Source organism: Aedes aegypti, chromosome 3 (genome assembly GCF_002204515.2).
Source record: "Aedes aegypti strain LVP_AGWG chromosome 3, AaegL5.0 Primary Assembly, whole genome shotgun sequence".
NCBI classification, from domain to species: domain Eukaryota; kingdom Metazoa; phylum Arthropoda; class Insecta; order Diptera; family Culicidae; genus Aedes; species Aedes aegypti.
In genome coordinates, this window is record NC_035109.1 from 267,742,678 (window position 1) to 267,757,923 (window position 15,246).

General features: G+C 38.8%; 1 protein-coding gene across 1 annotated transcript; it reads left to right on the plus strand.

Annotated features, from left to right (window-relative positions):
- The first annotated feature begins 2,283 nt into the window (after positions 1-2,283).
- On the plus strand, positions 2,284-4,884 carry LOC5579803 (calpain-3). The gene is made up of 3 exons (XM_001648066.2): positions 2,284-2,804; positions 3,035-3,718; positions 3,783-4,884. The coding sequence occupies exons 1-3, from the start codon at positions 2,715-2,717 to the stop codon at positions 4,824-4,826; spliced, it is 1,818 nt and encodes a 605-aa protein (XP_001648116.2). The 5' UTR covers positions 2,284-2,714; the 3' UTR covers positions 4,827-4,884.
- The last annotated feature ends 10,362 nt before the right edge of the window (positions 4,885-15,246 follow it).

Genomic DNA, 15,246 nt, shown 5'->3' on the forward strand with positions numbered 1-15,246 from the left:
GTTAATGCACAGAGAATATAATTATGAATAACTGTGAGATCTATGAGCATATTCGTGATTTTATTATTTATTATCGTGCAATAAATTATCGTACACAACACAGTGTCTTACAGGAAAACATCACCGTAGTTTGAATTGGACATTTTTTTTAGCAAAAACCGACAAATAATCAACGTCAGTTAATCGATCTTCTCGATTATTGAGTGAGCCAAGTATCGATGAAAAAATAATCGATTAGTGAGTCGATTAATCGATTAATCGAAATAATCGATTAATTTCCGACAACCCTAGCCGCGAGCCGATATGTCCAGAGATAAAGATGAGAGCATCATGACGGGCGAGTGTGAGGTGATCGAAAGGTGGAAGCAGTACTTCGACGAACACGTGAATGGTGCTGAGAGCACAGGCAATAAAGGTCGAGACAACGAAGGTCAAGAACAATAAAGCTGCTGATAAGGATGGTATCGGAACTGAACTCATAAAGATGGGCCCAGAGAGGCTGGCCATTCGTCTGCACCGGCTGATAGGCACAATCTGGGAAACAGAACAGCATCCGGAGGAGTGGAAGGAAGGGATAAAATGCCCCATCTACAAGAAGGGCGACAAGTTAGACTGTGAGAACTTTCGAGCGATCACAAATCTAAATGTGGCCTACAAAGTTTTCGGGGAACTGGGTGTAAAATGCGCCGTTGGGGTAAAACGCGCCACCTTTGTTTTGAACGAATTACGTGCTTAGGGACGCTGTTTTTCATTCGAGGTAATAGAAAATGTATTAAAATGTTTCTCTATATTTTTAGGTGTTTTCCTGGCAAAATCGTGAAAAACTCGAAAAAAAAAGGTTTTCATTGTAATTTTGTGTTATTTTCTAGGGGTCGGTAAACAACCAAACTTTTGAAATTATCACCTAGAATCGACTTGTGCACTCCCATAGTTTGTATTCCATTTGTAAAAGTGTTGAATTTATCCTTAAAAAGCGTATTCAAGGACGTAAACTTTAATCAACTCGTGCAGTGTTGTGAAAAACTCAATTTCTCACAACTCACGTTTGAGATTTTTCATGCGTGAGTTGTAAATCATGCAACTCAGCAGTCAAAAAATCATGGATGAGTTGGCTCACCTTTTTAACTCATTGTCTCGTATTTCCACAGTTTACTCACACACGGCAATAATTTCTTGTTAGTCTGGCAAAATTATGTTAATCCTTTCTAACGTAAACAACAACATTCGGGTTTCACGAGTTTTTGTCGGGTTTTGCGACTGAATTATTTTTTATGGTTTGAGTTGATTGAGTTGATTTTGCGTCAAAATCTCAAGCGTGAGATTTGCGAAGCAGATCTCTAATGAGTTTGCTCTCACGGGAGAGCGTATTGATTGAGATTTTGAGTGTGAGTCTTTCAACACTGAACTCGTGTAGCAAAACGGCCACTCCTATCTCATAACACCAAAACAGCCGTTTGAATTAAAATTCCAGCAAACGTAATGCCAAGCTAGTTACGTGCCAATTTGAACCTTACAAATGCACATTTTTCGAATCAGCATGTATACTATAAATGAACAATAACATCTGATCAAACGCCCTTATGTATGGAACGAATATGCAAGCATGATTGCGCATGCGCACGCACGTACAGCTAACACCGACCTCCACAAAATAGAAATTGCATGGCTGTTTCTACTATTTTATAGTAAACATGTTTGTCTATAATATAATGATTAAAAAAAGCTTATAATAATGTTCTTTATAGCTAAAAACGCTTCCTTCCTTAGGAGGCGCGTTTTGCCCCCAGTTACCCTATCCGAGATCATCTTCCGTCGTCTGTCACCTGTAGTAAACGAGTTCATGGGCAGTTGGCTTCGGTGACAGCCAAACGACTGTGCTATAAAACATGTAAGCGTTAGCAAGTATTTTTGGTGAGGGGTATAAATCCCTTTGATGCCTAACTTTTATACAATTCAAATCTAATTTTAAATATTCTTTTGAGCTTATTTTAGGTGGATTAATCTACTAACAATTAACAGTTCCCTAAACCTATATGTTTTGGTTGTAACCACATTGCGACTGTGTATATTAACGGTAAAACTTTCCGAAAAAAATATAAAGATGATCAAAAAACGGTTCATTTTTATGTTACACGATGCGGAAATCTGTTGTGGGACTGATATGCGATTACTTTTCATTATGGGATAATTTGACTTGCTGTTTTGTGCAGCTGAAAGAGCATTGGAAGATATGTTGAAAACTGAACTCAACTCAATTTTGACGAAAATGCAGATGGGACTGACTTGCGATTCACGGCAGTATAAGATAAGTATTAGTTTATCAAACAGATTGAAAAAGGATTTTGCGGGAAAACCCGACAAATATGCAATCATCAACCCGGTCGAGAGCCGATATGACTGCCAACTTTGTTGCTAAAGTCGCACGTGTCAGATTGGATGCAACAAGAGAAACCGTTTGCGTACGAAAATAAGCCTCTTCGTGTTCAACTACTTCTCACGCTCCAATCGATCAATTGACTTATAAGAGAGAGAAGTATACGTAGCACTATATAACAAATTTATTTATCCGACAGCAGAAATTGAGGGGATTCACCATTGAGTTTCGACGACTGACCACCACTGGAATAACTCGGGCATGGCTCGGTAGAGCCGGTAGAGCAACATTCTGCATTCTATGTTTAACCGGCAACGCTAAAGGATTTATTAGTGCCTCTATGGATTGGCTGTGTGTAAAAAAGCATTTAAACTGTGCATTTTCCTGTCCCAAAAGTCCATTCATGGTGGTAGAATTCACCAAAGATGATGTAGGTATATCATTAAACGCAGGTTTTGTGGCGGAAATGTGACAATAGATTGCTTTGGTGAGGATAATTCTTTTCGAACGAAATAGGTGATACAATTTTTTATGAAGTAAAAGTTTTTGTACGAGAAATCTTCTGATTCCAATGTCAGCGCAACTTCATCTTTTCTAGTTATCTGTGAATTCATGGAAGCGTTCTTTCAAATCAAATAAGTAATTCTTCTTTATCCATAGATTGCTTACAACTGCCCGCGAGTTCGACAGAACCCTAATGCTCAAAGGTTTTACTATCTGAAAGAGCACTGTCTGGCGAACAACCTTCTCTTCGAAGATCCCGACTTCAAGGTGGAGAAGCAACCCCTTCTAGGATACCAACTATCTACGCAAACCAAACTGAAATGGTTACGTCCGCCAGAGTTCGTCGACGACCCGCAGTTCCTCGTCAACCAGCCATCCGGTTTTGATGTCCATCCGGGATACCTTCCCAGCAGAAGTCTAAGCACTGCCCTACTGAACCTCTACGCCAACAAACGAACATTTCGGCGAACCGTCCCGCACGATAATTCATTCTCCGGGTCGGAATACGCCGGGATATTCCACTTCCGCTTCTGGGACTACGGGCGCTGGCTAGACGTTGTTATTGACGATCGTCTGCCGACGATAGACGGAAGGCTTCTGTTCACCCGGTCCAGCCGTCCCAACGAACTGTGGTGCTCACTGTTGGAGAAAGCCTATGCCAAGTTTCTTGGGTCGTACAACGCCCTGAAGGATGTAACGATCAGCGAAACCATGCAAGACTTTTCCGGTGGCGTTACGCAGTGTTACTGGTTCAATGAGTGCAACTTGCCTCCGGAATATTTCTATGAATTGATCGAAAGAGGGCTGGATAAAGGGTCGATGATTGCTGGAATTCGTTTGGTGAGTTCTTTCGATGCACTTAATCAATTATATGAAGACTAATTGAACTTGCCATCTCCTGCAGCATAGAAACCAAAGTTTGGAAGACCGTTCTTGCCATGTTCATCCGATTACTCAAACGATGGCTTCAGGTTCCCGCCTTGTTTGCTTGGGTTACTTCTGTGACCAACAAACAAACCCAGAAGAGCCGAAGCCTAGCCAAGACCTTCCAAGGAGATTCTGGTTATGCATCGAAGAGTTCATGGACAGATTCGATGGAGTGGAAATTTGTAGCATAACGCCAGATCCGCTGGGTGACCCCGAAGGCAGCCAACGGATTTGGAACACCTCGTTCTACGAAGGCATTTGGGTGTCGGGACTGACGGCCGGAGGTTCCAAAGATCACAAAGTTTCCTACGGTATGAATCCAAGGATCAGAATTGAATTGTCCGATCCGGATAATGGAACCGCACTGTGTTCTCTAGTGATATCCCTCATGCAGAAGCAACGTACGGGCATGGTGCTCTGCTTGGTGATTGGATTCGAAGTATTGTCCAGTAACAACATAACTGTGGCCCGGACAATCTATTCCAACTCCCGAGAAGTAAGCTGCCGATTACAACTGCCTCCTGGGAGTTATACTATCATTCCTTCAACTAAACAACCAGACGAAAACGGTACGTTCCTTCTACGAATCTTTACCGGACCCCAAGTCCAACAAGAATCGGAAAATGGTTTCGAAGTAATCCACCCTGCCCAAACGTTGATAAAATCTGGCACCTGGGAGTCCATGATTCGTATGTTCTTCGATCTAGCAAACCACTTTGGATTAGTAAGCTCTGCCGATATGGCTCTGATAATAAACGCCTACTTCCTGGATTCTCCACCCAAACGCAAACGGAAACGCTGGCCTGTATTCGCCATTCCACTCAACAAACCGGTTATACTGCCGGTTAACAAGAATATAATCCGAACGATGTACAAGAACCACGCTTTCCAAACGGCATTAACGGAACATATCACTTGCATGCAAAGGGAACGCTCAAGAAGTTTAAATTTTGAACATTTTCTGGAAATCCTGGCCGAACACTGTCACAACTGGCAGCAGATGTACAATCTAGTTCAATAGGAAATTCCGTAGTTTGAAGAATCAATAAAAATAAACTCATTCTTAAGTATTTGCTCAATGGAAATCTTAATTTACATTTAGTCTCACAAAGGGCTTTGTTTGGGATGATTGTTAATCTGATGTTCACCAACGAGCTCTACCAGGTACGTGTTATAAGTGAAGATGCACTGTTGTTAGGAACAACATGGTATTGCACAAGCACCTGAACTTATTACGGAGAACCCCAATTGCTCTCACCGCTTCTAAACACTTTTTAATTTGAACCCCTCTTATCGTTCAAATTAAAAATGGTTCAAACTGATATCCCAAGTAACAATGATAGCTGAATAACAACTTATTCAGCTAAAATGCGGTTTGCAGAGCCTCTTTTCAGCTGAATAAACTATTATTCAGCTATCAATGTTACCGGAGATGTCCTTAAAAATCTTTGGATTCTTTCTAGAATGTATTTGCTATAAAATATAAATGATTGATGTGTACATGAGTTTCATAAATCGATTAATAGTAGAGTAAGGTGGGGCAAAAGTTCGACCTTAGTGGTATAATCAAAGTTTCCAGGAAAATAATAGCAGATGAAACAAAACAAATACCATACAGCGAACCTTCAACATATTGGCTATAACTTTGCTGAATAAACTTGTGTCAAAATATTTACCCATTTTTAGTTATAACAGTTTCAAAATTGATTGTCTTAAACGAACTTTTGCCCCACCGGTGGGGCAAAAGTTCATTGGCTAAAACACAAAATATCAATACTTTTATGCCAGGCATACTTTATATTAGCTGTAAACTTATGTTTGCCGAAAAATACACATTAAGTTTTCACCAAAAAATGCCCAAAACAGGGTTAATTGTAATACACCCAAAAAATAGCAGTTCTTCGCAAAACGAAGTGAAAATGTAAAATTTTTGTGACATTTTTCGCACGATCAGGCAAATTTCGCTAAATTTGAAAATTATATGTAGATTTCAGGAAATTTGAAAAAAATTCTGTGGGTTAATACATGGGTCGAACTTTTGCCCCGCTATGGGCCAAAAATTAATTCCAACTATTTATGGAAAATCTAATACACGTCAAAGCATCCTTATGATAGGCCTAGAAACGCTCTTACATACAATATTGAAAAATATTTTATCTTCATTTGGTTCCATGCATCGAAAGATTGACCAAATATTACAATATTTACGTCGAAAAACAATAAATAGCCATAACTTTTCCAAATCTCAATCGATTTTTATGATATTTGGAGTGAAAGTCTCTTACTTAAATAGCATTCGAACCACCATGACATTTCTAAGTTTTGATTTGATTTGAGCTAGAAATCTAAAAAAAAAACTCTTGCCCCACTCGAACTTTTGCCCCACTTTACTCTACATTTACTAAAAAGCAGAGGCGCGTCCACGTTCGGAACCATGGGTAGGACAAACGTTAGCAGTTTTTTTTTGTGTGTGCAGTGCAGCTAAGAAAAATTTTAACCCTGGGCCTGAAATTGAAAGTTAGTATATTTGAGAGGTTCAAAACCAAAACGGTGTAAGAGACATTTCGGTCGTTCTGCGTTAAGTTGAGTTGAGAAAATTCTTATGTTTCCAAGTGCTCTAACGCTAATTTTTAGGTTACTTTTCCGCTCAACTAAAAAATAGCATAATTCTTGGAAAACTGGTTTGTTTTTTTTTACTCCCATACAATTTTTATCAGGGTAACCATCAAAATTTCATTTTAAAATTCTCGCTTTTTTACTATTTTTTCCAGTAAAGTCTCCAGTATTTCCCCAGGTTTTAATTTAGCTAAATATACCTACTTAATTTTGCTCAATTTTAATCTTTCGATTTTTTCATGAACATAAATGGTCTTCTAAATAAAGTAAGTTTATGGTGTGTAGAAGCACATATCTTATTTATACTCTTTGTCGATTTGATACAGAATGACTCTAATACTTTTATAAATAAAACTTTGACAAATAAACGATTGTTTTCAAGATTACATATCCGACTTAATTGTGGTATAAATTTTCAGTAACTGAACGTCATTTTCCAATATATTTGTGTCCCAAAATCATCTAAAAGAATTTGTTGAACGTTGATTCAAAATATCGAGTCAAAACAGTTTGGGAAAAGAGAAGCGAGAATTAAAATATATTCAACCATAACGATTTTCCACAATTTCTGGTTCGTATATTTATAGCTTGAAAATGTTGCTTCAAAACTATTCTCCCGGTGAGCATCTCGATTTCCCGTTTTTTCTTGGTGGAATCAAAATCCTTTTTTTCCGCTTTTCCCGTTTTTTTTTTTCGATTCGGTAGAATAAAAAATTGCTGAAAAAACTTCAAAGTAGATTAACATAAAACTAGTTTTTTCACGGTGCTCCCCTGATCGTTATTATCAGAAAAAAATCTCCATCAAATATGTGCTCACCAGTCGATTTCTATAGCTAAGCTGCATGTCTGGACAAAATTTTAAAAATATCGTAGGGCCCGTTTTTAAGTTATGCCCTTTAGAATGTGTAAGTCCACTAATTCAAAGAAATCTGAAATATTTAAACCAGTTTTCATTAGCCGTGATCATCAGAATAGATATGATATAAAAATTTGAATCGAAGTTGGTTTAAATAGTTATTTGTAACTACTGGGAGGAGTTTTGAATGAGAAGATAGACGAAATTTGGAGTTACGTCCTTTTGTAAGCGTAACCATTGAAAACACTAATTTCCATGGCTTAATTAGGCATTCTTATACCTCTGGGCATATTCAAATGTTTTAATGACACTTTGCACTTATGTGCCACCAAAATATTTCACAATAAACTGATTTTACATCGGCTCAAGTGTTTTAAGGCATTACGGAGCCAATTTCACCATATACAGTCATCTCTCCCTTACTCGATATTGAAGGGATCATCGAGTTAGGGAGGTATCGAGTTACAGAACACAAAAGTAGTGCAACTGAGTTTCAAGGGACCATCGAGTTAGCCATGAAAACCAACTTTTACTTTGGTTCTCTAACTCGATATCGAGATACGGAATATCGAGTAAGGGAGAGTTAACTGTAACCAAATTAGTTCTTGTAGCACAATATTCTGGCTAGTTTGGTGAACCCATGTACTCACGATTCATATTATTTTGCATGCAATTGATTGTTACCTGTTCTACATCGAAGCGAAGTATACGTCAAGGAATACTTTACGAGTTAAGTTTTCGGTTATGGGTAGCAGTGTATGGAATAAAATAAAATGAATAACGTAGAAAGCAGCGATACAAATTGGAAAAAAACAATGCAAAGTTTAGAACATCCGTTGCTATTTTGTTTAATGAAGTTCAAAATTGTAGCATTTACAGAGCTTAATTTTTAGTGTTTGTCTTTTCAGTGTGGAAAACTTTGTGAAGCTCCTAAAGTATGATTTTTATTTCGTTTGTGATGAGTCATAGCAGCTGGTGAGTTTTTACTTCACAAGCACAGTCTGCGATCGAAAACAAATAAAAGTTTACATGGAAATCTTCAGTTTGTGTAGGATTGAAACCATATTCTGATAGGTAGACCAGCAGGTTTGTTAGCATCAAGTAATCCATGACGACCTTAGTAACCGAAGTTTGTTAGTTGTAATAATCAATAAAACTTTTCATTCGCTTTCCAACGTTAAACCCTATCAGACGTGTTTTACTTACGATAGGTTATGGGCCCAGGACATTGGCCGTAACGCAAATACGAATTTGGCCGTAACGTAGTCCTGAAGAAGTTTCAAGTTTATCAAACCGTAATTATGAAGATGTTATGATGGGTTTAGAAGCGTCTGGACAAGCTTTGAAGGCAGATACAGTGAAAGCGAAAATCCTGCAAGACGTTAAGGTTAACCTTTCGGTCGTCGCGCGAATTTTTGTAACGCGAGTAGTCGCGCGTTGTACTTTGTACAACACCCTTGGTTTTGCGAATATCTCAGGAGTCTGACCACTTAGATAGATGACGTCTTCGGCAAAATTGATCAGTAGCTTATGGGCTATCATTATTATAGACAAAAAATTCGGGATTTTGCCACTAGGCGGCGCTAGTGAGCATTAAGCTTTTGTTTCCCAGATCTCATGATCCTGACCACTTAGAAAGATGGCGTCTTCGGCAAAGTTGTTCGGTAACTCAAGGACTATCATTGTTTGAGCTAGTTGGTTCAAAATGTTGCCACTAGGTGGCGCTAGTGAGCATAAAACATTTGTTTCGCAAATATCTCAGGAGCCTGATCACTTAGAAAGATGGTGTCTTCGGCAGAGTTGTTCAGTAGCTCAAATTCTTTCTTTGTTTTATCCTTAAAGTTAGAGATTTATTAATATAATGATAGTCCCAGAGCTTCTGAACAACTTTGCCAAAGGTGCCTGTCTAAAAAGTCAAGATCCTGCAGTATCCGCAAAACAAAAATTTCATGATCACTAGCGCCGCCTGATGGCAAAATATCGTATTTCTTGGCTCAAATAATGATAGTCCTTGAGCTACCAAACTACTTTGCCGAAGACACCATCTTTCTAAGTGGTCAGGCTCTTGAGATATCTACAAACAAAAGTTTCATGCTCACTAGCGCCGCCTAGTGGCAAAATTTTGAATCAACTAGCTCGAAAAATGATAGTCCTTAACTTACTAAACAACTTTGCTGAAGACGACATCCTTCTAAATGGTCAGGATCCTGGAAAATCTGCAAAACAAAAGTAAAACTTCCATGCCCACTAGTGCCATCTAGCGGTTAAATTCCGAATTAAAAAAAGTACCATCAGATAGCGCTTCACCTTCAGAACAACTTTACTAAAGACCCCAAGTTTCTATATTATCTGGATTTCGATATATGACGATTTCAAACTGTGGTTTCCTCGAACCGTACATAGTGCGTTCATTATTATGCGACTTCCATGTACATTTGTTGATTTTACCGTATTATAAAGGGTCATACTGTAAATAAAAACTGTCGAGTATTGTTCTTAAGATGATTTTTGAGGAATACATTTTGGTTTGGTGTCGATAGATATCTTTGTTGCAAAATGATAGCATATAAATCACAACTGTTGTACAAAGTACAACAGCGCGACAGCCCGAAGGTTAAACATGGACCACGAAGCGCAAGAGATGTGGGAGCATTCTACAGCGGAGCGGAGCGAGAACACCAACCCCAGCGTCGTAAGAAGCAATCAACAAGAGTCAAAGAGGATCGAGCGTGCTGTAATTGTCAGAAGGTAGGACATTACGCGGCAAATTATCCCGAGAAGCCTAACCAGAAGACCAGTAAGGGACGAGCAATGTGCGCAGTTTTGGCAGTCGGTGACGTGGACCAAGGAGAATGGTATTTCGACTCTGGTGCCACCACACACATGGCAAAACCTGGATGGAATCTACACGGTAAGCAGGAGATTTCTTGTCAAGTTAGTACGGCGAACAAAACCAGTATGATGGCCAGAGTCAAAGGCGTCATTAGTCTGGATTGTGTTATAGGCCCTGTGGATGTACAAGAAGTCCTAGAAGTTCCGGATTTGGCAGCTAATCTTTTGTCAGTCAGCAAGATATGCAGCAAAGGTTTCACTGTAAAGTTCACAGCAAGTGGCTGTACAGTGCTGGATGAAAATGGACAAGTTTTTGCGTCGGGAACAGCCGAAGGAGGATTATATCGACTGAATCGGCAGGTACAGAATGCGTTTTTATCAAGTGAGTTGGAAGTATGGCATCGAAGGCTTGGTCATCTGAATGTGCAGAGTTTGAAACAACTGAAGCAGATGGTCACTGGCTTCGAATTGAACAAGATGGAGAATTTGAATTGCGTAGCATGTTTTCAAGGCAAACATTCCCGAGACCCATTTCCAAACAGTGAATCCAGAGCAAGCAAGCCGTTGGAGCTCGTACATACGGATTTATGCGGACCATTTGAAGTACCTTCGTTGGCCGGTAGTCGATATTTCGTTAGTTTTATTGATGATGCTACTAAGAAAGTTTTTGTGTATACCCTGCGGACCAAAGATCAAGTATATGAAGCTTACGAAGATTTTAAAGCAATGGTTGAACGACAAACTGGTTTCAAGTTGAAAATTTTAAGAAGCGACAATGGACGAGAATTTATCAACGATCGGTTTGAAGAAAGTTTGAGGCGTGATGGTATCCGGCATCAGAAATCTTGTCCGTATATACCAGAACAGAACGGAGTGGCGGAAAGAATGAATAAAACAATTCTGGAGAAAGCTCGAAGCATGTTGAATGACGCAAAAATGCAGAAGAAATTTTGGGCTGAAGCTGTGAATACTGCGGTATATTTGATCAATCGCAGCCCAACACGAACGTTACATGGTAAAACTCCAGAAGAAGCGTGGACGAATAAGAAGCCGTACATTGGACATTTGAAGATTTTTGGTTCTGTTGCCATGGTGCATGTTCCGAAACAGAAAAGGTTGAAGTTGGATCCGAAATCAACGAAATGTGTATTTGTCGGTTATGCAGATGATGTTAAAGGCTACCGACTGTACAACCCGGAGAATGGAGGGATTATTATTAGCAGAGATGTGAAGATACTCAATGAAGATCAATGCAATGGAGAAATAGCCAACAGAGATGATAAGGTAGATTTTTTGGAAATTGAATTTTCTGACGTGATTGACGAACTGCGAGTCCCAGAGATGATGGAAGGAGAACAGGTAAATGAAATTGAACCGATAGCAAATGAAGAAGAGATATCCAACGCAGCAAATGATGATGGGGAAGATTCTAGCGATACCAGCAGCAGTTCAGGGAACGATTTTGAAGATGCTAGCGACGAGATTGCGCTCCCACCGCAATCAGTTAGACCAGCTTTCCAAGAGCATGAGTTTAGGCGCAGCGGTCGGGAGCGCCGCCACCCAGGCAAATATACTGATTTTATAACTTATAGTACGTATACTGGCCAAATTGTATCTCAAAACCCACAGTCGACGGCCAGAATCACAAACGGTAACTCTACAATGGACAGTATCGAGTCAATAACGGATCCGACGAAGGTGTGCCGACTTCAAAGATCGCTTTACGGCCTCAAGCAATCTAGTAGAATATGGAATCAGCAGCTTGATAAAACGTTACGAGAATTTGGACTGGAACAATAAAAAACGGATCCTTGCTTGTACTATTCAATTGAAGGAGAGAATATGCTGTTCATTACAATTTACGTAGACGATTTTCTTATATTCACTAATGACACAAAAATGAAGAAACGCTTGAAGGAATTTTTGTGTGTTTCGCATGAAGGATTTAGGTCAAGCGAAGTATTGCTTAGGACTACAAATCACCAGGAATGAGGAACGAGGAGAATAGGGTCCTAAAATGTTTAATGAAATCTTGTTTTTATTTAATAACACGAAAGAACATGTTACTGCAACTACTTTAGCAATTTTCCCCGCTCAAATAACAGATATATCATATTAAAACTTTGATTAAAAAAATGGATCCATAAGTGAACCTTGACACTTGAGATCATGTTTGACGTTCGCTTAGTCGACACAAACACCACAGGGGTTTTTGTTTTAACATTGGGGTTGTTCCTAGCTGACATTTCGTAGGGGACACGGAAAACAAAATGTACCCAAATTTTGAGTTTAAGCTAAGGGGTGTGACAAAATCTAAAGAAACATGAAAACATGTTTTTTAGACTTAAACCAACGAAAAACATTATAAAATTGAGTAAACATGTGTTTTTGGCCTAAACTTAAGCGTTTGGCACTAAAATTGGGACAGGGCTTTAGGACCCTATTATTGTTAGACCAACGTAAATATATTGAAGACGTACTGGACAGATTCAATTTGGCAAATAGTCATCCCGTTTCAACACCATTCGAACCTAGCGAGCGTTTGAACAAATCAATGGCCCCGAAATCAGAGGAAGAAATTGAAGAAATGAAAAAGGTTTCATACAAAGAAGCTGTTGGATGTTTGCAATACATATCACAAGCCACGCGTCCGGATATTTGCTATGCAGTCAACGCAGTTAGTCAATTTAGTAGCAATCCAGGTCCAAAACATTGGGCGGCCGTCAAAAAGATTTTCCGTTATTTGAAGGGAACGATCAACAACAAGCTCTCGTTCAACAAGAAAGGCAACGATGAAATCATTGGCTTCACCGATGCAGATTGGTGAGGAGATATGGACACTCGACGATCAACTACGGGATACGTTTTCATGCTTCACGGTGGAGCGATTTCATGGAATGTTAAAAGACAACCAACGGTAGCTTTATCATCGTGCGAGGCAGAATATATGGCGTTATCACGAACGATTCAAGAAGCGTTTTGATGGAGAAATATGCTGAAGCAAATTTTTGGAGAAAGACAAATCAAGATTTTCTGTGATAATCAATCTGCTATCGCCATAGCCAAAAATGGAAGCTACAACCCTAGGACAAAGCATGTCGATATACGTTTTCACTTTGTTCACGATGCTATTGAAAATGGTTCAGTGGTAATCAATTACGTGAATACTAAGGACCAAGCCGCAGATGGATTTACCAAGCCTCTTGTACAATCCGGAGTCTCTACCATGAAAAGGATCATCGGAATCAAGGATTAGGGAGGATTGTTAGCATCAAGTAATCCATGACGACCTTAGTAACCGAAGTTTGTTAGTTGTAATAATCAATAAAACTTTTCATTCGCTTTCCAACGTTAAACCCTATCAGACGTGTTTTACTTACGATAAGGTTATTAACAGGGCCACAGAACAATTTACGATTTTCCGGAAATCAAAACTTAAGCTAAGTATGCTGTTCCGCTCAAGAAAAGTAAAAATTTCTTCTCAAGAAATGGCCAAGAAATTTCCTACAGTGAGCTCCATTTGAATTGACATTTCTTTTCAACTGCGTACTGCAATCAAAGAAAAATGCTTTTCTTGAGCATTTCTTGCAAGAAATTTCCCACGCATCGAGATAGGCGATTACTTTTCTGTTGAAGTGCATACTTCGCTTTACCTAAAATCCATGAACAACTCTGTTTCTAACCATATTTTATATATCTTTTCAAAATTGACTTTGAATTCCATCACCCCGAATACCCGAAGACCATCTCCACAAGTTCCAATTTCTTGAATGGCATTACTTCGAATTCCATTATCACGGGACAAAGTCATGCAAGGTAATTATATATACGAGAAAATAGCATTCAGTGTAATAGTGCGTTCAGGGATGACACTCGGGTTAATGAAATTCGGAGTTAAGGTATAGAATCTTCTCAAGAGAGTTTGATTTTCAAGAGAGACATGTAACATGAATGAATTGATTGATTTATACAATTTTTTCACTATTGTATTTATACAGAGCTCTAACGTTTTTGTGTAATCGAAAAAACCGAAAACCCAAAGGTAAAATTGTAGATTTTTGAAAAATATGAATGTAGTAATGTATGGTACAAATGATCACAAAAGTATTGACAGTGGTTCTATAGTTTGGCCAATTGTGCATTACTCAGCAATTGAAGTTTTTTTTCTGAGGCAGTACAAAATAAGCTGCAATAGCCAGTAGCTTCTGTTTCTTCTTATTGGTATTTCATTCCCACTGGGACAAAGCCTGCTTCTCTACTAATGTTCAATGAGCACTTCCACAATTATTAACTGAGAGCTTTCTTTGCCAAAGCTGCCTATTCCACATTCATATATCGTGTGGCAGGTACGAACATACTCTATGCCCAGGGAAGTCAAGGATATTCCCATTATGAAAAGATACTGGACCGACCGGGAATTGATCCCAGAAACCTTCAGCATGGCTTTGCTTTGTAGCCGCGGATTCTAACCACTCAGCTAAGGAAGGCCCAAGGTAGCTAGTTGGGCCATAACAATATTTTATGAATAATAATAATGACACGAAAATTGCTCCGTAATGCCTTACAGCGCTTGAGCCTTTGAAAAAATAATCAATTGTGAAAGACTTTGCCGACATGTAAGTGCAATGTGTCATAGAAAACATTTGAACATGCTTAACGGAATGCTTGCTTAAAAGAATGCCTAATTATCCTATTCGAAATTAGTGTTTTCAATGGTTACGCTTCCAAAAGGACGTAACTCCAAACTTCGTCTATCTTTTTATTCAAACCTCCTCCCAGAAATTACAAATAACTATATAAACCAACTTTGATTCAATTTTTTTATATTATATCTATTCTGATAATCACGGTCAATGAAAACTGGTTTAAATATCTCAGATTTCCTTTGAATTAGTGAACTTACACATTCAAAAGGACGTAACTTAAAAACGAGCCCTACGATTGTTTTTTTTTATTTTGTCCAGACATGCAGCTTAGCTATAGAAATCGACTTGTGAGCACAGATTTGATGGAGATTTTTTTCTGATAATAACGGTCAGGGGAGCACCGTGTTTTTGTCACTGACATTCCTTTGCCTCTAACCCAGTTTTGTTTGTTTGTGAAAGAATTTTTCAGAGAAATGGTAGAGAAATCTCTA

Excerpts from the sequence above, each read along its gene's own strand:
- LOC5579803 (XM_001648066.2), top strand. The coding sequence starts at position 2,715 with ATGGATTGGCTGTGTGTAAAAAAGCATTTAAACTGTGCATTTTCCTGT. Across the intron at positions 2,805-3,034 it reads TAGAATTCACCAAAGATGAT|ATTGCTTACAACTGCCCGCG; the intron begins GTAGGTATATCA and ends CTTTATCCATAG. Across the intron at positions 3,719-3,782 it reads TGATTGCTGGAATTCGTTTG|CATAGAAACCAAAGTTTGGA; the intron begins GTGAGTTCTTTC and ends CATCTCCTGCAG.